This window comes from Theropithecus gelada, chromosome 8 (genome assembly GCF_003255815.1).
Source record: "Theropithecus gelada isolate Dixy chromosome 8, Tgel_1.0, whole genome shotgun sequence".
Lineage (NCBI taxonomy): Eukaryota > Metazoa > Chordata > Mammalia > Primates > Cercopithecidae > Theropithecus > Theropithecus gelada.
In genome coordinates, this window is record NC_037676.1 from 126,273,808 (window position 1) to 126,301,598 (window position 27,791).

The window sequence follows — 27,791 nt, forward strand, 5'->3', positions numbered from 1 at the left end:
GGACCTCCTGTTTATCCAGGGTGCCCAGCAATGTTGTTAGTTAAGGCCATGCACAAGTTTTCTCCTTCCTGAAGAATAAAAAGCAAGTTTTATTCTACCTGAAGGTGCTGTAATAGACTGTGTCGGTTGGCCTCCAGCCAGTAGGTGGTGCTTGCAAGAAAGTATCAGCTGCAGTGGTGGCGGTGGGATTTATGCTTGCATTATGTTGCCCAGAGGAGGTACTCTGGTGTCTCAGGCAATGGGTGGGACCACAGAGCTTCCAAATTTTCTCCTTTGTGTTATGTTACCATGGTGGGTGGAGGCTCAAAGACAGGTGTGGTCTGGGTCTGGGTCTGGCAAGTGCACATTCTGGCTCTTCACATGCAGGGCAAGCAGCAGCTCCAATGGGAAGTTAGGGAAACAGTTCTCTGACCACTGGGGCAATGTTTCAAGGAAGAGCACAGCTGCCTTTTCTGTACAGAAAAGTCCAAAGAAGGAGTTGGGGGTAGCATGCAGCAGTAAGCCCCACCCAGCTCCCACACATTGGCAAGACAGATCTTTCACCCATGGTATTCCACCAGCAGCAGCTAGCTAAGTTCCAGGCAGTCTGCACTCAGAACTTATAACTGCCCCAGGTCATAAGCCTTCCCTGGCAGAGATGGCAACTACAGCTTGCAGGCCACACACCTCCCAGTTCACCCACAAAACTCAGGCTCCCAGCTCTAGCACTTGTGGCTGCAACACATTTCCCACTTGTCCCCCAGTTCTGGCCGAGGGAGTTTGTCCCCACTTGAGATTATTTTGTACCTCTCAGTTGGGGGCTTCTGTAAACCTGCAACCATCACCTGAGTTAGCTGGCAGGCTTCTAAAAGGTCCCCTGTGAGGTAGGATCAGTAATCGCTTCCCTCCATCTGTACTGGAGATTGGAAATGTGTATGTAACTATTCCTGTGGCTGTGTCTACTTTTACATTTCTTTTTGCTCCCTAAATAATTCCAGCACTTGGTAGGGTTAAGGTCTTCCTCCATGGCCTGGATTATGAGATTCTCTGGTGGGAGTGTGTATCCCAGAGGCAATTTATCCCCTCCTCACAGTCTGGGGGCTTAAAATATTCTGCCTGGCTCACAGTTTAGGCTGCAGCCCACTGTTTCTTTTGAAGGGTCTGTAGTTTCTTTCAGTTTTCCTGTTAAGTTCCTGCATTGTTTCTTGAAAAAGAAAGCTCACAGTATGAATCTCTATACACTATTTTGCCTTTCCAAGTGGGAGAGTCATGGTAACCATGCCTTCAGTCCACCATCTTGAAAAACTTGTTAGTTCTTCTTTAAATGTTTAGTGAATTTCAGCACTGAAGCCATGGAGTCCCGGACATATCTTTGTGGGGAGACTTTTTATTATGATTTGGATCACACTACTTATTACTGGTCAGTTCAGGTTTTGCATTTCTTTATGATTCAATCTTGGCAGGTTGTTGATGTCTAAGAATTTATCAATTTCTTCTAGGGTTTCCAATGTATTGGCACATAGCTGTTCATAGCAATCTCTAATGATCCTTTGAATTTTTGTGGTATGTGTTGTAACGTCTCCTTTTTTATCTCTGATTTTATTTATGTGGGTCTTCTCTTTTTTCAGTCTGGCTACAGGATTGTTAATTTTGTTTATCTTTTCAAAAAGCCAATTTTTCATTTTGTTGATCTTTTGTATTATTTTTATTTTGTTGTTTCGATTTCATTTATTTCTGCTCTGCTCTGTATTTCTTTCCTTCTGCTAACTTTGAGTTTGTTTGCTCTTGCTTTTTCAATTCTTTAATATGCATCATTAGGTTGTTTATTTGATGTTTTTCTAGTTTTTTGATGTAGGTGCTTATTGCTATAAACATTCCTTTTAGTACTACTTTTGCTGTGTCTTATAGGTTTTGGTATGTTGTATATCCATTACTTGTTTCAAGAATTTTTTAAGTTTCCCTCTTAATTTCTTTATTGACCCTCTGGCCATTCAGGAATATATTGTTTATATGTGTTCATATAATTTCCAATATTTCTCTCGTTATTGATTTCCAGTCTTATTCCATTGTAATCAGAGAATATACTTGATATAATTTTAATTGGTTTGAATTTTTAAAGGCTTGTTTTGTGGCCTAACATATGGTCTGTCCTTGAGAATGATCCATGTGCTGAGAAGAATGTGTATTCTGTAGCCATTAGAAGAAATGTCCTATAAATATCTATTATGTCCATTTGTTCCATGGTGCAGATTAAGTCCAATGTTTTTCTGTTGACTTTCTGTCTGGATGATTTTTCCAATGCTGAAAGTAGGGTGTTGAAGTCTCCAACTATTATTGTGTTGGGGTCTATCTTTCCCTTTAGCTCTAATAATAATTCCTTTATAAATCTGGGTGCTTCAGCATTGGTGGCCTGTGTATTTTCTTTTTTTTTTTTTCTTTTTATTTATTTATTTATTTTATTATTATACTTTAAGTTCTAGGGTACATGTGCACAACGTGCAGGTTTGTTACATATGTATACTTGTGCCATGTTGGTGTGCTGCACCCATCAACTCGACAGCACCCATCAACTCGTCACTTACATCAGGTATAACTCCCGATGCCATCCCTCCCCCGACCCCCTCCCCATAATAGGCCCCAGTGTGTGATGTTCCCCTTCCCGAGTCCAGGTGATCTCATTATTCAATTCCCACCTATGAGTGAGAACATGCGGTGTTTGGTTTTCTGTTCTTGCAATAGTTTGCTGAGAATGATGGTTTCCAGCTGCATCCATGTCCCTACAAAGGACACAAACTCATCCTTTTTTATGGCTGCATAGTATTCCATGGTGTATATGTGCCACATTTTCTGAATCCAGTCTGTCACTGATGGACATTTGGGTTGATTCCAAGTCTTTGCTATTGTGAATAGTGCCACAATAAACATATGTGTGCATGTGTTTTTATAGCAGCATGATTTATAATCCTTTGGGTATATACCCAGTAATGGAATGGCTGGGTCACATGGTATTTCTAGTTCTAGATCCTTGAGGAATCGCCATACTGTTTTCCACAATGGTTGAACTAGTTTACAATCCCACCAACAGTGTAAAAGTGTTCCTATTTCTCCACATCCTCTCCAGCACCTGTTGTTTCCTGACTTTTTAATGATTGCCATTCTAACTGGTGTGAGATGGTATCTCATTGTGGTTTTGATTTCATTTCTCTGATGGCCAGTGATGATGAGCATTTTTTCATATGTCTGTTGGCTGTATGAATGTCTTCTTTTGAGAAATGTCTGTTCATATCCTTCGCCCATTTTTTGATGGGGTTGTTTGTTTTTTTCTTGTAAATTTGTTTGAGTTCTTTGTAGGTTCTGGATATTAGCCCTTTGTCAGATGAGTAGATTGCACAAATTTTCTCCCATTCTGTAGGTTGCCTGTTCACTCTGATGGTAGTTTCTTTTGCTGTGCAGAAGCTCTTTAGTTTAATGACATCCCATTTGTCAATTTTGGCTTTTGCTGCCGTTGCTTTTGGTGTTTTAGACATGAAGTCCTTGCCCATGCCTATGTCGTGAATGGTATTACCTAGGTTTTCTTCTAGGGTTTTTATGGTATTAGGTCTAACATTTAAGTCTCTAATCCATCTTGAATTAATTTTCGTATAAGGAGTCAGGAAAGGATCCAGTTTCAGCTTTCTACTTATGGCTAGCCAATTTTCCCAGCACCATTTATTAAATAGGGAATCCTTTCTCCATTTCTTGTTTTTCTCAGGTTTGTCAAAGATCATGGCTGTAGATGTGTGGTATTATTTCTGAGGGCTCTGTTCTGTTCCATTGGTCTGTATCTCTGTTTCGGTACCAGTACCATGCTGTTTTTGTTACTATAGCCTTGTAGTATAGTTTGAAGTCAGGTAGCGTGATGCCTCCAGCTTTGTTCTTTTGACTTAGGATTGTCTTGGCAATGCGGGGTCTTTTTTGGTTGCATATGAACTTTAAAGCAGTTTTTTCCAATTCTGTGAAGAGAGTCATTGGTAGCTTGATGGGGATGGCATTGAATCTATAAATTACCTTGGGCAGTATGGACATTTTCACAATATTGATTCTTCCTATCCATGAGCATGGTATGTTCTTCCATTTGTTTGTGTCCTCTTTTATTTCACTGAGCAGTGGTTTGTAGTTCTCCTTGAAGAGGTCCTTTACATCCCTTGTAAGTTGGATTCCTAGGTATTTTACTCTCTTTGAAGCAATTGTGAATGGAAGTTCATTCCTGATATGGCTCTCTGTTTGTCTGTTACTGGTGTATAAAATGCTTGTGATTTTTGCACATTAATTTTGTATCCTGAGACTTTGCTGAAGTTTCTTATCAGCTTAAGGAGATTTTGGGCTGAGATGATGAGGTTTTCTAAATGTACAATCATGTCATCTGCAAACAGGGACAATTTGACTTCTTCTTTTCCTATCTGAATACCCCTTATTTCTTTCCCTTGCCTGATTGCCGTAGCCAGAACTTCCAACACTATGTTGAATAGGAGTGGTGAGAGAGGGCATCCCTGTGTTGTGCCAGTTTTCAAAGGGAATGCTTCCAGTTTTTGCCGATTCAGTATGATATTGGCTGTGGGTTTGTCATAAATAGCTCTTATTATTTTGAGATACATTCCATCAATACCGAATTTATTGAGAGTTTTTAGCATGAAGGGCTGTTGAATTTTGTCAAAGGCCTTTTCTGCATCTGCATATGTTGAACCAGCCTTGCATCTCAGGAATGAAGCCCGCTTGATCATGGTGGATAAGCTTTTTGATGTGCTTCTGGATTCGGTTTGCCAGTATTTTATCAAGGATTTTTGCATCAATGTTCATCAGGGATATTGGTCTAAAATTATCTTTTTTCGTTGTGTCTCTGCCAGGCTTTGGTATCAGGATGATGTTGGCCTCATAAAATGAGTTAGGGAGGATTCCCTCTTTTTCTATTGATTGGAATAGTTTCAGAAGGAATGGTACCAGCTCCTCCTTGTACCTCTGGTAGAATTCAGCTGTGAATCCGTCTGGTCCTGGATTTGTTTGGTTGGTAGGCTAGTAATTATTGCCTCAATTTCAGAGCCTGCTATTGGTCTATTCAGGGATTCAACTTCTTCCTCGTTTAGTCTTGGGAGAGTATAAGTGTCCAGGAAATTATCCATTTCTTCTAGGTTTTCTAGTTTATTTGCATAGAGGTGTTTATAGTATTCTCTGATGGTAGTTTGTATTTCTGTGGGGTCAGTGGTGATATCCCCTTTATCATTTTTTATTGTGTCTATTTGATTCTTCTCTCTTTTCTTCTTTATTAGTCTTGCTAGCGGTCTATCAATTTTGTTGATCTTTTCAAAAAACCAGCTCCTGGATTCATTGATTTTTTTGGAGGGTTTTTTGTGTCTCTATCTCCTTCAGTTCTGCTCTGATCTTAGTTATTTCTTGCCTTCTGCTAGCTTTTGAATATGTTTGTTCTTGCTTCTCTAGTTCTTTTAATTGTGATGTTAGAGTGTCAATTTTAGATCTTTGCAGCTTTCTCTTGTGGGCATTTAGTGCTATAAATTTCCCTCTACACACTGCTTTAAATGTGTCCCAGAGATTCTGGTATGTTGTATCTTTGTTCTCATTGGTTTCAAAGAACTTCTTTATTTCTGCCTTCATTTCGTTATGTACCCAGTAGTCATTCAGGAGCAGGTTGTTCAGTTTCCATGTAGTTGAACGGTTTTGATTGAGTTTCTTCGTCCTGAGTTCTAGTTTGATTGCACTGTGGTCTGAGAGACAGTTTGTTATAATTTCTGTTCTTGTACATTTGCTGAGGAGTGCTTTACTTCCAATTATGTGGTCAATTTTGAAAAAAGTGTGATGTGGTGCTGAGAAGAATATATATTCTGTTGATTTGGGATGGAGAGTTCTATAGATGTCTATTAGGTCCACTTGGTGCAGAGTTGAGTTCAATTCCTGGATATCCTTGTTAACTTTCTGTCTCGTTGATCTGTCTAATGTTGACAGTGGGTTTTTGAAGTCTCCCATTATTGTATGGGAGTCTAAGTCTCTTTGTAAGTCTCTAAGGACTTGCTTTATGAATCTGGATGCTCCTGTATTGGGTGCATATATATTTAGGATAGTTAGCTCTTCCTGTTGAATTGATCCCTTTACCATTATGTAATGGCCTTCTTTGTCTCTTTTGATCTTTGTTGGTTTAAAGTCTGTTTTATCAGAGACTAGGATTGCATTTTTTTTTTGTTCCCCCTGCTTTTTTTTTGTTCTCCATTTTCTTGGTAGATCTTCCTCCATCCCTTTTATTTTGAGCCTGTGTGTGTCAGCATGTGAGATGGGTCTCCTGAATACAGCAAACTGATGGGTCTTGACTCTTTATCCAATTTGCCCATCTGTGTCTTTTAATTGGACCATTTAGTCCATTTACATTTAAGATTAATATTGTTATGTGTGAACTTGATCCTGTCATTATGATATTAACTGGTTATTTTGCTCGTTAGTTGATGCAGTTTCTTCCTAACATCGATGGTCTTTACATTTTGGCATGTTTTTGCAATGGCTGGTACCTGTTGTTCCTTTCCATGTTTAGTGCTTCCTTCAGGGTCTCTTGTAGGGCAGGCCTGGTGGTGACACAATCTCTAAGCATTTGCTTGTCTGTAAAGGATTTTATTTCTCCTTCACTTACAAAACTTAGTTTGGCTGGATATGAAATTCTGGGTTGAAAATTCTTTTCTTTAAGAATGTTGAATATTGGCCCCCACACTCTTCTGGCTTGTAGAGTTTCTGCCAAGAGATCTGCTGTTAGTCTGATGGGCTTCCCTTTCTGGGTAACCCGACCTTTCTCTCTGGCTGCCCTTAATAGTTTTTCCTTCATTTCAACTTTGGTGAATCTGACAATTATGTGTCTTGGAGTTGCTCTTCTCGAGGAGTATCTTTGTGGCGGTCTCTGTCTTTCATGAATTTGAATGTTGGCCTGCCTTAGTAGGTTGGGGAAGTTCTCCTGGAGGATATCCTGAAGAGTGTTTTCCAACTTGGTTCCATTTTCCCCCTCACTTTCAGGCACCCCAATCAGATGTAGATTTGGTCTTTTCACATAATCCCATACTTCTTGAAGGCTTTGTTCATTTCTTTTTCCTCTGTTTTCTTTAGACTTCTCTTCTCACTTCATGTCTTTCATTTGATCTTCAATTGCTGATACTCTTTCTTCCAGTTGATTGAGTCAGTTACTGAAGCTTGTGCATTTGTCACGTATTTCTCGTGTCATGGTTTTCATCTCTGTCAGTTCATTTGTGGGCTTCTCTGCATTGATTATTCTAATTATCCATTCTTCCATTCTTTTTTCAAGATTTTTAGTTTCTTTGTGCTGGGTACGTAATTCCTCCTGTAGCTCTGAGAAGTTTGATGGACTGAAGCCTTCTTCTCTCATCTCGTCAAAGTCATTCTCCGTCCAGCTTTGATCCATTGCTGGTGATGAGCTGTGTTCATTTGGAGGGGGAGATGCGCTCTTATTTTTTGAATTTCCAGCTTTTCTGCCCTGCTTTTTCCCCATCTTTGTGGTTTTATCTGCCTTTGGTCTTTGATAATGGTGATGTACTGATGGGGTTTTGGTGTGTGTGTCCTTCCTGGTTGTTAGTTTTCCTTCTAACAGTCAGGACCCTCAGCTGTAGGTCTGTTGGAGATTGCTTGAGGTCCACTCCAGACCCTGTTTGCCTGGGTATCAGCAGCAGAGGCTGCAGAAGATAGAATATTGCTGAACAGCGAGTGTACCTGTCTGATTCTTGCTTTGGAAGCTTCGTCTCAGGGGTGTACCCCACTGTGTGAGGTGTGGGGTGTCGATCTGCCCCTAGTGGGGGATGTCTCCCACTTAGGCTACTCAGGGGTCAGGGACCCACTTGAGCAGGCAGTCTGTCTGTTCTCAGATCTCAGCCTCCATGTTGGGAGATCCACTGCTCTTTTCAAAGCTGTCAGACAGGGTCATTTGCATCTGCAGAGGTTTCTGCTGCTTTTTGTTTAGCTGTGCCCTGTCCCCAGAAGTGGAGTCTACAGAGACAGGCAGGCCTCCTTGAGCTGCTGTGGGCTCCACCCAGTTCAAGCTTCCTGGTGGCTTTGTTTACCTACTTAAGCCTCAGCAATGGCGGGTGCCCCTCCCCCAGCCTCGCTGCTGCCTTGCAGTTAGATCTCAGACTGCTGTGCTAGCAATGAGGGAGGCTCTGTGGGCGTGGGACCCTCCCGGCCAGGTATGGGATATAATCTCCTGGTGTGCGGTTTGCTAAGACCCTTGGTAAAGCGCAGTATTGGGGTGGGAGTTACCCGATTTTCCAGGTGTTGGGTGTCTCATTTCCCCTGGCTAGGAAAAGGGATTCCCTTCCCCCTTGCACTTCCCAGGTGAGGCGATGCCTCGCCCTGCTTCAGCTCTCGCTGGTCAGCTGCCCCAGCTGACCAGCACTGATTGTCCAGCACTCCCTAGTGAGATGAACCTGGTACCTCAGTTGAAAATGCAGAAATCACCCATCTTCAGTGTCACTCGCGCTGGGAGCTGGAGCCTGGAGCTGTTCCTATTCGGCCATCTTGCCACCTGTGTATTTTCAATTGTTATATCCTCCTGCTGAATTGACTCCTTTGTCTCTTCATAATTTTTATCTTGAAATCTGCTTTATGTAATATAATTATAGCTACTCCTGTTTTTTGTTTGTTTCCGTTTACATGGAATATCCTTCTTCATTTTTTTTTTCAGTCTCTGTGTGTAAGTGAAGTGTGTTTCTTGTAGGCAACAGATTATTGGACCTTGTGTTTTTATTTATTCAGCCACTGTGTATTTTTTGATTAGAGAGTTTATCCACTTACATTCAATTTTATTATTGATACATAAGGACTTACTCCTGCTATTTTGTTATTTGTTTTCTGGTTGTTTCATGGTCTTCGTTTTCTTCCTTCCTTTTTTTTAGTGAAGGCAATTTTCTCTGACATGTTTTAATTTCTTTTAATTTTTTGTGCATCTGTTGTATGTTTTTTGATTTGAGGTTACCATGAGGCTTGAAATGTGATCTTATAACCCATATTTTAAATTGATGATAACACTGTATAAAGAAGCAAAAAAAAAAAAAAAAGCAAAGAGAAAATGAATAAAAACTCTACACTTTAATTTCATCCACTCACTTTAAAATATTTGTTGTATATTGTCCATGTCTTAAAGTTGTTGTAGTTATTTGTTTTTGATAGGTTCATCTTTTAGTTTTCTATTAAAGATACAAGTAATTTAGACACCACAATTACAGTATTATAATATTCTATGTTTCTTTGTGTACTTACTACTACCAGTGAGTTTTTTACCTTCAGATGATTTCTTATTGCTCATTAACATCTTCTTCTTTCAAGTTGAAAAACTCCGTTTAGCATGTCTTTTAGGATAGGTCTAGTGTTGATGAAATCTCAGTTTTTGTTTGTCTGTGAAAGTCTTCATTTCTCCATGTTTAAAGGATATTTTTGCTAAATATACTATTCTAGGATAAAAGGGTTTTTGTTGTTATTGTTTAGTACTTTAAATATGGCATGCCACTCTCTCCCGTCCTGTAAGGTTTCCACTGAGAAGTCTCCTGACAGATGTATTGGAACTTCTTTGTATGTTGTTTCTTTTCTCTTGCTGCTTTTATGTTCTTTATCCTTGAGGTTTGGAACTTTGATTATTAAATGTCTTGAGGTAGTCTTTGGATTACATCTGCTTGGTGTTCTGTAGCCTTGTTCTTGAATATTGAAATCTTTCTCTAGGGTTGGGAAGCTCTCTGTTGTTATTATCCCTTTGAATAAACTTTCTACCCTGAATTCTGTCTCTCTACCTCCTCGTTGAGGCCAATAATTCTTAGATTTGCCCTTTAGAGGTGATTTTCTAGATCTTGTAGGCATGTTTTATTCTTTTCTATTCTTTTTTTCGTTTCCTCTGTGTATTTTCAAATAGGCTATCTTTAAGCTTACTAATTCTTCCTTCTGCTTAATTCTGCTGTTAAGAGAGACTGATGTATTCTTCAGTATGTTGGTTGCATTTTTTAGCTCCAGAATTTCTGCTTGATTGTTTCTAATTATTCAATCTCTTTGTTAAATTTGCCTGGTAGTATTCTGAATTGCTTCTCTGTGTTCTCCTGAATTTTATCGAGTTTCCTCTATACAGCTATTTGATTTCTCTGAAAGCTCACATCCCTGCTGCTCTGGGATTGGTCACTAGTGCCTTATTTAGTTTGCCTGGTGAGCTCATGTTTTTCTGGATGGTCTTGATGCTTGTGGATATTATTTGGTGTCTAGGCATTGAAGAGTTAGGTATTTATTGTAGTGTTTGTAGTTTGGGCTTGTTTGCACCCATCCTTCTTAGGAGGGCTTTCTAGATATTTGAAGGGACTTGGGAGTTGTGATCTAATTCTTTGGTTACTGCAGTTGCATCTGAATTAGGGGAAACTCCAAGCCTAGTAACACTGTGGCTCTTGCAGAGTTGTAGAGGTACTGCCCTGGTGATCTTGGGTAAGATCCAAAAGAATTCTGTTGATTAATAGGCAGAGACACTTGTTCTCTTAGTTTCCCTAAAAAAGAGGGAAACTCTCTGTCTCTGTACTGAGTTGCCTGGAGCTGGGGGAGGGGTAACACAAGCACTTCTGTTGCTACCACCACTGGGACTGGGCTGGCTCAGACCCAAAGCCAGCACATCCCTGGGTCTCGCCTAAGGCCCACGGTGACCACTCTCTGGCTATTGCCTGTGTTCACTCAAGGACCAAGGGCTGTACATCAGCAGGTGCTTAATCCAGCCAGGTGCCTGTCCTTTCTTTCAGGGAAATGAGTTCACCCCTGGCCCCAGGTGGGTCCAGAGATGTCATCTGGGAGCCAGGACTTGGAATCTAAAACCTTAGAAATCTACCTGGTTTTCTATTTTACTGTGGCTGAGCTGGCATCCAAGTTGTAAGACAACATTCTTTCCACTCTTCTCTCTCCTTTCCTCAAGCAGCAGAGTGTCTCCCCATGACCACCACCACCCTAGTCCTACAGCTAGTACTGCCTGGTGATTACCAATGTTCACTCAAGGCCCAAGGGCTCTTTAGTCTGCTTATGATGAATCCAGGCTTAGTTCTCTCCCTTTGCAACAATGGGCTCCTCTCTGGCCCAAGGCAGGTCCAGAAATGCTGTCTAGGAGAGTGAAGGCCTGAAATCAGGAGCCCCAAGAGCCTGCTTGGTATTCTACCTCATTGTGGCCAAGCTGGTATCCAAGCTGTGAGACAAAGTCCCCTTTATACTTTCCTCTCCTTTCCTCAAACTGAAGGGGTTTCTCCCCATAGCTAACACAGCTGGGAATGTGTTGGGTCACACCTGAAGTCAGCATGGTGCTGAGCCTCACCCAAGGACTGTGGTGGTACTGCCTGGCTACCATTGCTGATTATCCAAGGCCCAAGGGCTCTTTAGTCTGTAGATGATTAATTCTGCTAGGACTGGTTTCTTCCTTTCAAGGCAGTGGGTTCCCTTCTGTTCCAAGGTGTGTTTAGAAATGTCATCTTGGGACCGGGCATGGTGGCTCACGCCTGCAATCCCAGGACTTTGGGGGGCTGAGGCAGGTGGATCACTTGAGGTCAGGAGTTTGAGAACAGCCTGGCCAGCATGATGAAACCCTGTCTCTACTAAAAATACAAAATTAGCTGGGTGTCAGAAATTAGCCAGGTGTGGTGATGCGTGGCTGCAATCCCAGCTGTTCGGGAGGCTGAGGCAGGAGAGTTGCCTGAACCTGGGAGGCAGAGGTTACAGTCAGCTGAGATCAAGCCACTACACTCTAGCCTGGACCACAGAGTGAGACTCTATCTCAAAAAAAAAAAAAAAAAAAAAAAAAAAAGAATGTCATCTGTGGGCTAGGGTCTGAAATGTGGATCTTACAACTCTGCCTGGTGCTAATTCTGTGGCTGACCTGGTAAACAAGTTGCAAGACAAGGTTGTCTTTATTCTCCTCACTCCCTTCCTCAAGCAGAGGGAAGGAGTCCCTCCCAGGGCTGCTAAGTGTTGGGAGAAGAGTGAAAATTCCTTGGCTGCCCCAGCTTATGTCTCACCTAGGGCATGTGCACCCCAAGTCCACTGTCTCTGAGCCCAGCATAGCACCAGGACTTTTCCAGAAATGGCAGTCTTTGTGGCCTAGACTACCTTTCAAGTTTATTTAGGACCGCAGAGCACCTCAGCCTGTAGTGGCGAAGCTTGCTGGAACTTAGGATGGACGATTTGCTTCTGGCTAAGTCTGGTCTAGATGCTCCCTCCTTGGGCGATGGCTGGGTTCTGCCTGGTGTTGCTTTCCACTGTGACAAGGCAGCACTGAGTTCCAATACAAAATTCCACAATCACTGCATTTTTTTCATCCCCAAGTGCTCAGATTTTCTCTCCACACCATTTGGAGAGAAAATTTCTCTCCACACTGCTGGGGGATGGGGAGGAATGAATCGCCTATAGGCAATTCAAGACTGTTTTTCCTACCTTCTTCAGTGCTGCTTTCCTTAATATGATGTTAAAACCAGGTACTGTAATCACTCACCTGATTTTTGGTTCTTATGAAGGTGCTTATTTTGTATGAATAGTTGTTTAATTTGGTCTTTCTGTGGGGGGTGATCACTTCAGGGTTCTATTTGGCTATCTTGCTCCACCTTCTCTCTGCATTTATTTTCATACTTCACAAAAGTGATTAAGACTGTAGGTTTAGATTCAGACATACTTGGATTCCTAATCCTGGTTCCATTACCCAGAGTTCACTTAATGTCTCTGAGTCTCAGTTTCTTCATCTGTGAAATGAATTCCTCATAGAGTTGTTGCAAAAGTTTAAGGAGTTAAGGCATACAAAGTGCCATGCATACAGTAGATGTTATTATGTAACTCCCCAAATCTTGGGCTATTGTGCAACTGGGAAAGCCATTCCCAGAAAGAGCATTCCATCATAGAAGGTCATGATTTATATTCAGGAAGCTCTCTTTGAACAGAGCAGAAAAAAAATAGAGATGAAATACAGCCCTTTTAAGCCATACAGCTGGAAACCTCACAAAGAATCTCCTGTCTGCATGACCAGAAAGTAGAGATACATTTTGGGAACATGTATCTTTATAGAGAGGGCAGAGGGACCCAGGAGGGTTAGCTCTGAGAAGACAGGTTTGGGTGGGGACTGAGAGAGACCTGGAAGCTGGCTTTAAGCATCAAAAGACCAGAGAAGAGGAAGGAGGCTTATGATGTGGGGCTCTAGGATGGGTCTAAGAAGACATGGACATATGTGAAAAGTGGGGTGACTTGGGGTCTATCCAAGGAAGAACTTGCCAATAGGCAGTAAATTGCCTTAGTTGACTGGGTTCCACAGGGGAGTAGTGAGCTGCATATGGGAGTGTCCCCCGCTCTGGCCTTCTCTCCAGTAGCCTATTCTCTGGCCCTGCCCTCCATTCTTCTCATTGTCTCTTACTATAATATCTTCCCTTTGACTCATGAAGATACCCAACCCTTTCTTCTGTTTCACTTTCATCTCTGTCCATCTCAGACTACATGGTTCATCCCTTTAGCCACACTCTTCCCAGTTGTCTCAATTCTCTTCCCTGTTGTGCTATTAAAACCCCATCTAATTATCCTATTTCTCTGCTCTCGTGCTCTGCCTTCGTGATTGACTTACAACAATTTCAATGGTTTCAGCCATAATGGATATCGAGAGAGGTCGAATAACCACCTCAGCTTATATAGCTGGTGAATTTTAAAAACAGGACTCAAACAAGGCCTGCTAATTCTAAGTCTCCTTCTCTTTCTAGGATATTATTATGCCTCTCTCAGGTATTTTAGTATTATTCCTAAGGTAAGAATAATGGAGAAGGGAAGAAAAGAATGTATTGGAATGAACTGGGAGAAAGACTCTTATGGACATAGAAACACATTGAGGTCACTGATTCACTAAATACGAATCAAGACCCTCCCTGCATTTGTTCCATGACCAGTGGAGACACAAAAATTAGCAAGATACTATTTTCATTCTCAAGACATTTGTAGACATCTAAGTAAATTATCTGAAAACAAGATGGTAGAGGAATGATGGGAATATGATGTGATGTTAGGGACCTGTTTAGGTTAGGTTCCCAGAAACGAAACTTGGGAAGATTCTCATACATGTGAGGTTTGGGTGGCATGCTCTCGGGAGAAGCGGGTGATGGAGCATAGGGCAGGTCTCTGAGGGCAGGGAGACCAGCCACAGCCTGATCCTGTGTGGTGCTCTCAAGTGAGTGGCATCACAGACTTGGCCCCATTTTGAGGCAAGTGGGCTGGGCTTTTACATCCCCACACCAAGCTGTGAGTGGCTTCAGGCACAAGAAGGGGGCCTTATAATCTTCTGTGGAGAGGCAGACTCCATCAGTGGAAGGCAGTTCTCCATGGAAAGTGGCTGTTGTAAGCTATTAGCAGTGATCTCAGTATCTGGGGTTTGAGGGCTCCTTCCTGGTAAAGAGGATCTGGGTGGGGCACCACCAATGACTACTGCAGGGAGACAGAATAGTGATACCTGGCCTGCCTGGAGAGGAGAGGCAGGGGTTAGAGAAGGAGAAGTTAGGAAGGCTTCCCAAGTTAAGGGGTCCACGTGATTGTGGACTTTTGATCCTGAACCTTTCTTGAACAGTCAACCAACTCTGTAATATGGCTAATTTTGCAGCTCCTTCCAAAAGAGAAATGTTCATCTAAATCTTTTAAAGAATTTGACATTAGATTATAAAATGGAAAGATCAATGACACCAAAATGCCTGCAGGGAATATCTATTCCTATACAAAGATATTTGTGGCACAAAAGCTGCCCTATTTGTAGGGGAAAAAATAATGTTTTCCTTCCCTCTCTCCCCACTCTGCCTCTCTCTCTCTCTCTCTCTCTCTCTCTCTCTCTCAAACATAATTTTGTCTTTGGGGATTTAGACGAGAAGTCTTCTCTTAGAGAAGAAGCAGGTTTGGAAAGGTGTTCATGATATTTTGTTTAGTGAAAAAGGCAGGTTACAAAATGACATATCTATGATTCTTTACCAACATCTCTATTAAAAGTTTTGCAAGGTTATACACTCTAATGTTTAAATGGTTATAACAGTTTTGTGATTTCTAGCGACTCTTTTTAGTTGATCGTATTTTCTAATCTGTCATTTGTGTAGTTATTACAAAAGAGAAAATAAGATGGATAGAACTGATAGCTCATCGTCATTGTCAGTCTTGTTGGTCTGATCATTGCTCTTTCTACCTTCATAATGACAGCTTACCTTATTGCCGTGGGAGAACATGAGCTTGGATCTTTATGCCAAGCAGACTGATTCTGGTTACCAACACCTGACCCCTTTCCTCTTGCTACTGCCTCTGCAGGTAATTTTGGAAACCTGATTGATGGAGGGTCCCATCAAGGGAGTAAGAAGTCAGCTGAATCAGCTGAAGAAGACCTCCTTCCACTGCTTCACGAAGGACAAGGGGATGTGGCCCATGATGTTCCCATTCCTATGGCCTCCACCACTCACCCAGAGAAGCCACTGGTGACGGAAGGGAACAGGTAGGAGACATAGCCTGGGAGAACAGCCAAGGATTTTGGTATGGGATTTTGTCCAATTTCTAGGACTGTTTTCTTCAGTTCTTCACTAAAATCAGAATTTTTTTTTTTTTTTTTTTTTTTTTGAGACGGAGTCTTGCTCAGTCACCAGACTGGAGTGCAGTGGCGCATCTCAGCTCACTGCAACCTTTGCCTCCCGGGTCCAAGTGATTCTCCTGCCTCAGCCTCCTGAATAGCTGGGACTATAGGCACACACCACCATGCCTGGCTAATTTTTGTGTTTTTAGTAGAGATGGGGTTTCACCATGTTGACCAGGATGGTCTTGATCTCCTGATCTCATGATCCCCCGGCCTCGGCCTCCCGAAGTGCTGGGATTACAGGCATAAGCCACCATGCCCGGCCAGAAACATAATTTTTTAATCTCAGCTATGAGAACAAGGTGCAAATTGGAGCAAGAGGGTAAGTACCACTCAACTGAATCTTTAGCAACATGACGACCCTCCAGATAACACACCTAGGTGATTCATTTAAGGGCAGAGCAATGATGATGATGATGATCATATCTGAAGCACCCTTTATTCTGTAACTGAAGCAAAATAAGGTAGGAAGGTCAGAACTTACAATTTCAATCCAAACCCTCTTATTATATTCATCTGAGTTCTGTGCTATTATGTAAATTCAATTTGATGGGATTATTGAATACATCATTTCTTATCTTATTTTTGACACAGTCGTTTGCAAACTGAAAGACTCAAAAAAAAAAAAAAACAATTGTCAGGCACCAGAAAAAATAATTTCAGAAAACAGCTGGGGGCACTTACATGTACTCTCACTGATCTCCTTTAATCCATGCAAATTTTCAACCTGCAAATAGAAGTAGAATTATAGAATTTTTTAAAAGAAAGTGGTGTCAAGCACCGATCAAATGAGAAGGGATAGTGTAGTAAGAGTCTTTTATTGCCACGTCTTGAAATATGTATGATCTTATTGGATTCTCATAATAGCACGTTTCTTCCCACATTTTGCATGCGAAGAGAATGAAGATGTTGCATGGCCCCGACAAGGCTACATCTCTATGCTCCTCAGTCCCTCTGCTCTTTTCAATCTGGACACTCTCTGGGGACTGAACCATGACCACTCTCAGGATAACAGGGACTCCCAAATCTGTTTTCCTAGACAGCCCTCTTTCCTGAGCAGCAGATCTCAGCACTTCCGCTTGGATGTCCCAGATTACTCACAAGGCCCATTGTCTTCACAGACAACTTTTCTTCTTTCCCTATTTTTCCTGTCTCATAGACTGAGCTTACCCTTCTGAGTCCTCCAAGCCACAGGCAAGAAAATTGTCAACTGTTGGTTGGGTGAGGTGGCTCATGCCGAGGTGGGTGGATTGCGAGGTCAGGAGTTCAAGACCAGCCTGGCCAACATAGTGAAACCCCGTCTCTACTAAAAATACAAAAAATTAGCAGGGTGTGGTGGCGGGTGTCTGTAATCCCAGCTACTCAGGAGGCCGAGGCAGGAGAATTGCTTGAACTTGGGAGGCGGAGGTTGCAGTGAGTGGAGATCGCGCCACTGCACTCCAGCCTGGGTGACAGTGGAAGACTCCATCTCAAAAAAAACAAAAACAAAAAACAAAAACAAAAACGGTCAACCGATCTCTTGTCCTTCCTACCTGCATCTGCTCAGTGATGAAGTCAGTCAATACAGTTCTTAAGTATTTCTCAAATCTATTGCCATTTAAAAATTCTGGCCATTGGCACCTTCAGCCTGAATTACTAGAAAACAACAGCAACAACACCTCCTACCTAACTTGGATCTTATTCAAGACCTTCGCTAAACTGTGAGAACCATTTACTCCCCTGATTCACCTCACTCATTGATGACCTGTGGCTTTCAGGATTAATTCCAGAGGCCATAGCTTATGGATTTGATCCCAGTCTACTTCTCCACCTTCATTTTTGGCCACTCTACAAACTCTTCCATTCCAAACTGCGGTGCCCCTGGCAGTTTCCCAATATGTCCTGCTGTGTGCTGCTTCTGGACCTTTGAACGCACTCTTCCTTATGCCTGGCAATAATCCCCCTCCTCAGAACTGCTAGGTTCGAGACAAAGCCCAATTCCCTTCCCTGAATTCCCAGTCTGATTTGGATTTCTGTCCTTACGTCCCCAAGCACTGATTGAAGACGTCTTTATCTGTCTCTCTCCTCTGTTAAACTGGGAGCATGTTGAGGCCAGGGACTGTGCCTTCTTCACACGCATATCTGTTCATCTCTGTGCTCATAAGTGTTTTTGAATAAGTTAAGGAATTACTATAACTGGATTGGGTACAGAGTACTATGGGAACAGAGTCAGGTGAGTAATCCCACTGAGGAGGAGGTAAGGAGTTGGGAAAAGGCACAGAAAGAGTAACATCCTAAAGGATGAGAATGTGCTTAAGGGATTGAGGGAAAGCATTTAGGACAAAGCAGAATGGAGTCCATTGAAATAGTCTTAGCTGTTTGTCCTCTTGTTTTTGAGCATTCCCTGAATTTTCTAAACCTTGTCCTTCCATGGGCCTTCCATGAATCACCTTCTTTGGGGTATTTTTTTGGGTCCCTGAATGCCATACCTGTTTATCTGTCATTCTTTACAACACCAGAGACAACCCCAAATTCCTCTGTCTTTTAACTTTATTCTCAAAACTGAGACCATCAGTGAGTGAACAGCTGGCTCTGCAGTTCTGGGGGACTGTTCTGAGACTACTCAGAGGTACTCTGCATCTTTGCACTGAGGCCAGGCAGTGAAGACATTCTCTACCTTGATGGATTAGCCATTGTTGACTATTGGTGGGGATTTCAGGGGAGGATGGCAAGGGAAGGATTTAGGAGGAGATGAGAGGTTTCAAAGCATCCTTGGATGCACCTCATATTAGTGCTGTCCTGCTGACTTAAGGAAACCAAAATAAGTCATGCTGGTATTTTTTTGGTACAGTTGGGCTTTCTATACACTCTTCAGTCACCATACTGAGGCTCTGTCTATATAGTGACAAGCCAGGGAGGCAGCAGCTGAGTTGGAAAAGTCTATGTCTATAAAAGACCCCTATACATATGTACACATATATGCATGCATGTGCACATATATTTGAACACACACAATTTATTTGCTGCCCCCATTAAAATGTCACCTTGGATTTGTTCTGGGCTTTCCAGTTTTGCAAAGCACATGCATTCACATGCATCTAATTTACTAGGCTGGAGCTCCGGAATGGGACTGGAGAATAAGATATCCAATGGCAGGACATCATGTGATGACCCAAAGTCACAAGGCTGGTCCTGTATCAGCACAGCCATTTAGACTGGCATTCTCCTCTTTCCACAAGCAGCACAGCACCTTCCCATCTGCTGCCTGCAGTTTGCCTAAGAAGCCACAGCATCCTTGTCCATGTAGACATACTAAGACTAGAAGGTCCTGAGAACCAAAGAGACAAAGGCCTTGTTGAACATCATTAGCACAAAATAATCCAAACCAAAGAAACCTTGAGACAAAGTAAAATTTGGGGTGGGGATTTATTTATCTGCAGGATTCTTAGTGCAATGATTTTTAAAGAGATGAAATAGAGCAGTTTGGTTTCTAAACTTGTTTTTGTTCTCCTGCTGTAATAACCAAACCCAGTTTCTTCCAAAAACTTACGTGGCTTCTCTTCTGAGTAAACACCTGCCGGTCTGTTTTCTGCAGAACAGACCATGGGACACCTTCACTAATTTTATTGTCTCCTTCAGACGAAATTTGTGTGGCAGAGCTAAAAAGAGCAATCATCCATTCTTTCAGGCTGAAGTTCTCTTTAGTTTTTTGGAATGGAAACAAAGGTTGGTCAGTCTCTCTCTCTCTCTCTCTCTCTCGCTCTCTCACTCTCTCACTCTCTCGCTCTCGCTCTCTCTGTCTCTCTCCCCCCGCCACCCCTCCTACTTTATAGAGGCTTCTTGCTCCATGTGTCATCCTGTCACACCCATTCCATGGACTTTAGCCTTGCACAGTTCTCTTCACACAGTCCCAGATGTTTGGGAAAAAATTACACTGGGTTTGGGGGGAAACCTGGTCAAAATAATAGCTGTCATTAGGCAGGGAGCTTCTTCAAATTTTTGCCATATTTCTCCTCGCTTAGCTACCTCCACACCCATCCCCTTCCTTCTTGGAATTAAAACATATAAATTAGCTGCCGCTTTTCTGTCATCTCTCTCACGCTGTTAACTGCCTCTCATCGGCATGCTCACATTTCCAACTGCTGTCTTCAAATACTCCTTCTGGCTCCACAGCTTCCCCTTTTAGCTACTTTGCTATCCCTCTTGTCCCTTTTAGCCAAGCAAGTAACCTACACTATTGGCATTAGTTCCTGACAACACAAAATATCAGACGGATGGGTGGAAGAAAAGAAGGATGGAAGGAAAAGTGGATGGAGGGAAAGGTGGTTAGACGGGCAAGCCATGAAATGCTGAAGTTTAGTTTGGGACACAAGCCTTTACCCTCATTGATAGTATGATTATCTTTTTACATTTCTCTAGCAATTTCAGCTTATATAATGCATTTATATCTGTTTTCTTTTTTAAAAAATTGTTTTTTTCCCATAGGTTTTGGGGGAACAGGTGGTATTTGGTTACATGAGTACATTCTTTAGTGGTGATTTGTGAGATTTTGGTCTGTCCATCACCCAAGCAGTATACGCTGAACCCAATTTGTAGTCTTTTATCCCTCACTCTCCTCCCACCCTTTCCCCTCCAAGTCCCCAAAGTCCATTGTATCCTTCTTATGCCTTTGCATCCTCATAGATCATAGCTTAGCTCCCACTTATGAGTGAGAGCACACAATGTTTGGTTTTCCATTCCTGAGTTACTTCACTTAGAATAATAGTCTCCAATCACATTCAGATTGCTGCAAATGCCATTAATTCATTCCTTTTTATGGCTGAGTAGTATTCCGTCATATATATGCACACATACCACAGTTTCTTTATCCACTTGTTGATTAATGGACAGTTGGGCTGGTTCCACATTTTTGCAGTTGTGAATTGTGCTGCTATAAACATGCATGTACGTATCTTTTTTGTATAATAACTTATTTTCCTCTGGGTAGATACCCAGTAGTGGAATTGCTGAATCAAATGATAGTTCTGCTTTTAGTTCTTTAAGACCTGAAACTATAAAAATTCTAGAAGATAACATCAGAAAAACCCTTCTAGACATTGGCTTAGGCAAAGATATTATGACCAAGAACCCAAAAACAAATGCAACAAAAACAAAGATAAATAGGTGGGATTTAATTAAACTAAGGAGCTTTTGCACAGCAAAAGGTACAGTCAGCAGAGTAAACAGACAACCCACAGAGTGGGAGAAAATCTTCACAATCTATACATGTGACAAAGGACAAATATCTAGAATCTACAAGGAACTCAAATTATCAAGAAGAAAACAGTCTCATCAAAAAGTGAGCTAGGGACATGAATAGACAATTCTCAGAGGAAGATACGCAAATGGCCAACAGACATATGAAAAGATGCTCAGCATCACTAATAATCAGGGAAGTGTAAATCAAAACCACAATGCTCAAAATGCACAAACACTCAAAACGCACAAATGCAAATCAAAACCACTATGCTCAAAACGCACAAAATGCAAAAATACTCAAAATGCGCAAAACTACCTTACTCCTGCAAGAATGGCCATTACTAAAAAATAAAAAAACAATAGATGTTGGCAGGGATGTGGTGCAAAGGGAACACTTCCACACTGCTGTTGGGAATGGAAACTAGTACAACCACTGTGGAATACATCTGTTACCTTGACTTTCACACATGCCTGGCACATAGTGACCAGAAAGGAAAAGTTACTTTTCTTCCCATTTTCCCTCTCTCATTTAAAATCGTCCTCCTCCTGCACTCCAGCCTGGGTGATGGAGCAAGACCTTGCCTTTTAAAAATTAATTACTTAATTAAATTAATTAAATAAAAATAAAGTCATCCTCCTTGAAAAAGGCCTGCGTAAAAAAAATCCTGTTCTCTGGTGATTGTTTCTAAGCTTTCTTCCAGTTCTGATGGTGGCTGTTAATACCTCTCCATTGTAGCCATCTAACTGTTCATTGTTCATTGCTCACAGGTCCCCAATTATAGACTAAGGATGGTGTTAAAAGTTTGATAGTTTTGTTACCATGCCTCCCGAGTCCTGCCCAGAACATACAAAACATTAACGTGTGACTGGGGTTGCCTGGAAAACACTGATTACCAGCTAGCTTCCAGACCTAATTGTTTTCACAGGAATTACAACTATTTGCCATTTGAGGCTAAGAAGCCCTGTGTCTACTTCGTCAGCTCTTGGGGAGACCAGACCTTCAGGCTGCACTGGTCCAACATGCTGGAGAAAATGGCAGACTTCCTGGTAGGTGACTCTGACAGGTGATGGATTAGAGGATTGGGAAGCTGGTCGGGGAAGGGATTTTTAAAATCCACCTAGTAAAGGATGTTAACCTCAGTTTAAATACAAACAAATGGGGGGTGGTGCATTTGGAGGGCATGTGGATCCTACCATGCGTATCTAGGGGAATGAGATAACATTTTGTAAAATCCCTGGACTTGAATCAAACTACCTAAGTTCAAATCCCTGCCCTGCTTCTGGCTGTTATAGGATCTAGATATGGGCTGTTTTTCTAATCTCCGAAGGGCAGGAATTGACAACTTTCTCACAAAATTGATAGATCCTGGCTTCAACTAATAAAAATTCCTAAGTCCCTGGCACGGTGGACAACTACCTGCAACATCAGACCCTGCCTGCCTCTACAGCCCCGTCTTTCCTATGTTCTTCCTCCCTTACTTTGTTCCAACCACACTGGTCTCCTTTGAATATGTTGAAAAAGCCAAATTCCTTTAAGCCTCCCAGCCACCACCATGCCTTTTCCTCTGTTACTTTTCCCCTCTCTAGTCTTCTTGTAACCCAGCCAAATTCCAGGGTTTAGTTTCAGACTTCTCAGGGAAGAGTGTGACACCTTCTACCCCCTTATCTTCTTACATAACACCCTGTTTTGTTTTGTTTCGTTTTTGAGAAGGTGGTCTTGTTTTGTCACTCAGGCTGGAATGCAGTGGCATAATCACAGCTCACTGCAGCCTTGCCCTTGTGGGCTCAAGTAATCCTCCTGCCTCAGCCCCCCATGTAGCTGGGACCACAGGCATGTCCTACCACCCCTGGCTAATTTTTAAAATATTTTGTAGAGATGGAGTCTCACTGTGTTGCCCGGGATGGCCTGGAATTCCTAGGCAATCCTCCCACCTCAGCATCCCAAGTATTTGGAACTACAGGTGCACACACGCAACCATGCCTGATTTTTTTTTCTTTGTTACCCAGGCTGGTCTGGAATTCCTGGGCTTAAGCAATCCTCCTGCCTTGGCCTCCCAAATTGCTGGGGTGTTAGGCATGAGCCATCGTGCCTGGCCAACGCCCTGTTCTTTTCCTTTGGACCACTTATACTTTACAATATATTTGTGTGTTTCTTTGTTCAATAACTATTTGCCACTGTTTCTATGGCATTTAGCATAATGCCTGGCACCTGATAGGGGCTAAATAATTATACATGGAATTGAATGTTTGAAAGTATTTTATACTGTAAACAGTGCCAATCAATATCCAATCAATGCTAGGTTTTCCCACCTCAGCCCCAGGAGGGAGAGAAAGCTGGGACCTCTGTTTCTCTGATATCTTTCTCCTTCCCTTTATAAATTCTTCTCTCCTACTCCCGTGCTCCCACTACTCTGTCCCACATGCCTTACCAGATCATCCTTGTCTTGACCCTTCTGTTCCACTAAAACCTATGCTAAGTCAAGAACAAATTTCTCTGTCCCATTTGCTTTATAATCCTTGTCTCCAAATTTGTAAAACAAAGTATTGTCTCTGACCATGGGGATTCCAGGCATCATGGAGATAAACTCTGAGAGTGGTCAGGAGACCTAGTCTGGGGTCACAGCACATGGAGGTCCCAGACTGTCTTGGTTAGGATGGTCTTACTTCTCCTTCAGACAGAACAGATCGTTTATCTCCAAGAGTCTTGACATTTTTCTCCAAGAGTCTTGACATTTATCTCCAAGAGTCTTGACAAAGCAAATCAGAATTTTTTTCCTAGAGGCCATAGTGACATTCATTTCTAATTCCTTTATCAATGTTGGCATCCCTGCCATGCTTGGCATATCATGGCTAACTACCATGAGAGACATGACTGAATGTTTACTAACTACCAGCGCTGTTTGAGGATATTCACACCCCCTACAGTGTTGTAGGTGCGTTCTGTTATTATTTCATTCTACAGATAAGGAAATTGGGCATAAATGGATTAATTCACTTGTAAGTGATAGAGCCTGGATTTGAACCAAGGCAATCTGACTCTGGAGCCCAAATCCTTAACTATGCCACAATGTTTCCTATTCTTATAGTGAAGGTGTAAAGAGGGGGAACATATGTCCCCAGGCACCAGACTTTGGGATATGGTAGAGAATACAGTTTCATAAATTCTAGCAAAGGCGTAGTAACACATATACTTCCCCTTAGGTGCCATTTTCCTCCAGGTCACTAAATAGAATTCTAGAATTTAGTCCCAAAGGAAAAGTGTGATTGTTAAGTATATAAGCATAGGGCCATTGCCATGTACAATCTGTCCCATTACCTGGCCCAAAACTCATGTAATCAGAAGAACAGGGAACCCTTTAATTTCAGGGATTATTCAATATGATTATATCCCTATGTAAAAAGTTGACTTGAACATTATTTTTGAAGTTTTGGGTAATTATATCTAATTACCCTACATTGGTAGCTATTTCCCACGTTATTAGGTTTCCCCAGAGAGTAGATTCTAAATAAATGGTACCCATTAGGGAATAGATCTGTAACAGAAACAATGAGTTTGAACAGTATGGGAGAAGACTTGTGTCTGGACCAATTCCACTTATTAAAAGAAAGGTTCAAAGTTAGAATACAGTAGCATTTTCCCATTCAAGTACAAGAAAACTAGATAAATCTTCCTTCATTTCCAAAACAGAAAATTAGCTGTTCTTTCTAGTACATTACAATTAGTATCTCTACTACCAATTTCATTCACACCGCCTCATCTCTCCACCCCTGTGGTTTGTTTTCAGGAAGAAAGTATAGAAGAAGTGAGAGATTTGATCAAGATTTCACAGGAGGCACCTGAAGAGAAAATGAAAACAGTGTTCAGTGACTTCATCAGTCAGAGCAGGTACTGGGAGAGACAGCCGGCATAGGCAGAGCTGAGCTTCTGTGGACTCAGCTTTTCATTACCTTGAGAGAGGAGTCGATTTCCTATGCATTCAAATGGGTGTTTTAGAGTGCTGTATCCATCTTAATTTTGTTCAGTAATTTCACTGGTGCTTGTGGACTGACTACTGCTTCTTGATACTTAACTCAAACATAAATCAAAGGTGGAAAAAGCAAAGGAAGACTTACTACAGAGACTCTGTAGGAAACAAGAAAAATGCTGGTAGTGTTAGTGCACCAGCATGGTGCTGTGCATGTGGTAGACACTCAGCAACTATGTGACACTTAGATGGTTAGAAGCATAAGCTATTAATATATAAAATACTGTTGTTGGGCTGAGGGAAAACATCTCTTCTCTGAAGGCTCTCTGAAAAATCAACTATTTTCAGTGAAATATACTATTCAGTGAGCCTGAATAGTATATTTCAATATACTATTATAGGGGCTGAGGGAAAACCTTCCCTCCCCTCTCTGAAGGCTCAGTGGAAATCAACTGACAAAAAGTAGATTAATAGGAGAAAAGGCATGCAAATGTATGAACGTGCACAGGGGAGAACCACAGAGTGATTACTCAATTACCCAGTGCAGTACAGAAGCTTATATATCCTTTTTTAGACGGGATGGGGGAGATGGAGAATCTAGACATTTCTTTTGAGGGACAGTAAATCATTAGGAAGAATGAATGGACCAGGGAGATGGGAGGCCAACCTTAGGGGAAGGTGAGGGATGAAGCTGCACAGGAACACAGGTTGTCTTAGTTTTTATACAAAGTCCCCCAGGTAATCTCTTGGAGCTGTCCTTAGAAGAACAGATGCAAAGTCTTTCAGGGCAGGTGATGATTCCAGTCTCTTCTCTGTTGGTTGATCTTTCCTGGTTATTTGATGAGATCTCTAGGGAGGGAGTCTTAAGACAATCACTTTTAAGCTTTCTTAGTCTGAGAGGAAAATGTAAAGAGTCTCTCCTGGTGCTTCGGAAAAGAGGATCAGAGAGACAGGGAGACATGGAAAAGGTCAGAGAGAAACCCTGGTTCTGAGGCTTATTTCTGAGGCCTTCCCATTTTCAAAGCACTCGGCATGATGAAGCACCATATTTTAGGGAATTGTTTTCTGTGTTCCAACACAATTTAATGAAAATTTTATGCAACATATTGAGTACCAATTAGTAACCCTTATTCTAGAGGTCAGACAATATAATAAAAGATAAAAATAGGCTATATAGTTAATTATCTTTTACTGAGAATTTTCCCCAAAACTCAGTGGCTCAACACCATAGTTATTATCTCACTGTTTCTGTGGGCCAGGGGGCCGGGTGTGGCTCAGCTGGGTCTTTTGGGTCAGAGTCTCTTCCCTGGCTGCAGTCATATTAAGGCTCCACTGGGATGGATTCACTTCCAAGATCACTCATGTGGTCATTTGCAGAATTCAGTTTTTCATGGGCCATTGGGCTGAGGACTTCAATTTCTCACTAGCTGTTGCCTTGCCATGTGAGCCTCTCTAAGCTGCCTCTCATGACAGAGCAGCTGGCTTCATTCGAGCCAGCAAGCACAAAGAGTTGGAGAGAACATCCCAGCAAGACAGAAGTCAGAGTCTCCCATGCCTAGTCTTGGAAGTGACAGCCCATCCCTCTTGACTATTCTGTTAGAAGCAAGTCACTAGGCCCAGCCCATTTTCAAAGGGAGGAGATTACACAGTAACATGAATTGAAGGAGGTGGGACTCGCTGGAGCCGTCTTAGAGGCTGCTGACACTTTAAGGAAACAACTTGGACTAACCCTTGAAATTAACTAGGTTAAGATTTGAGCAAATATGAGAACTTGTCATAATGGAACAATGGAACTAATGGAAAGGGAGTGGAGATTCATCTGATGAAAGGCAGGGAGTAGCTAAATTCTAGTGTTCAGCTTTTTAAGTTCTGCCTCCCCAATCTCTCAACTACTCAATAATTTTTACTTTACAAAAAAAGGGAAAGCAAATAAATAGTTTTTATTTCTTGTTTTTCATTATAAAAGATATATACACACACACACATACAGAAACACACACACATACAGAAACACACACACATACAGAAACACACATTAGTGCTACTGCTGTGGTGAGCTGTTTAGTGCCACCTGCAATTCCCTTTAAGCATTTGAAAAAGCTTCACAATGCATACTTTTAGAAACTGTTTATGAGCAAATTAATAGCTCAATAACTTTTCTATGTTAGAGGATTACTTGGGATGACAGTTAATCATTCACCCTTTTTCAAGTTTATAACCAACTGAAAAAATATTAGAATAAGACAGAGATCAAAATGTTTTATAATTGGAAAAGCTGGATTTGAGAAAGCAGCTTGGACCTGAGGTCAAGGCAAGCTTCCTGTTCCCCGAGCCTGTTCATGGCCAAGCAGCTCAACAGGGCTTCTCCCTCCATCTCGCCCTTGCCTCTCACAGGGACAGGGCACTTGCCATGGGACACGTGAAGGTAAGGGAGGTGTTCACAGCTAGCAGGCAGGCTGGGTCTGAAAGATGAAGAATGAACAGAAACGTGTGCCATGGTCATTTACCCCAATTTTAATGAGGAAACAAATTATTTCTCCCTGTGGGGAAAGGAAAGGGATCAGAAGTGATCATGTCTACCTGCACTGATCCATTCTGGAGAGTGACATGGAATTCCTTCTGCCACAAGAAAAGGCAGGAACTGGGGCAACAAGATTCCCTCTTCAAAATATAATCCTTTTTATTCTTTTTTAAAATTTAAAGAAAAGGTAGTGTTACTAGTGTGTCCAAGGAGGATTTCTGGTGAGACTTCCAATCGCCAGCGGGTAGAGTCTGGTATGGGACCTTGTCTTAGGTGGTGTGGCATCTTAGGTTTTCCTTTTTGTTTCCTTTATAATTGATTTTTTTCATCAGAAGTGCTCATCATTGAAATGATCATGCTCATCATTTAAAAAAAAAAAACAAATATATCAAGTATGAAAGTTCTTCTCAATTCTCTCTCCAATCCTACTCTCCAGTGAGAAGAGTTTGATTTG

General features: G+C 41.8%; 1 protein-coding gene across 1 annotated transcript in view; it reads left to right on the forward strand.

The window, feature by feature from the left end:
- The window catches only part of FER1L6 (fer-1 like family member 6), a 170,165-nt gene that overhangs the window by 38,655 nt on the left and 103,719 nt on the right, over nt 1–27,791 (forward strand). The window contains exons 12-14 of the mRNA XM_025394519.1: nt 15,319–15,499; nt 21,778–21,898; nt 24,637–24,737. Coding sequence (XP_025250304.1) covers nt 15,319–15,499; nt 21,778–21,898; nt 24,637–24,737 — 403 coding nt within the window. The remainder of the gene's footprint in view (nt 1–15,318; nt 15,500–21,777; nt 21,899–24,636; nt 24,738–27,791) is intronic.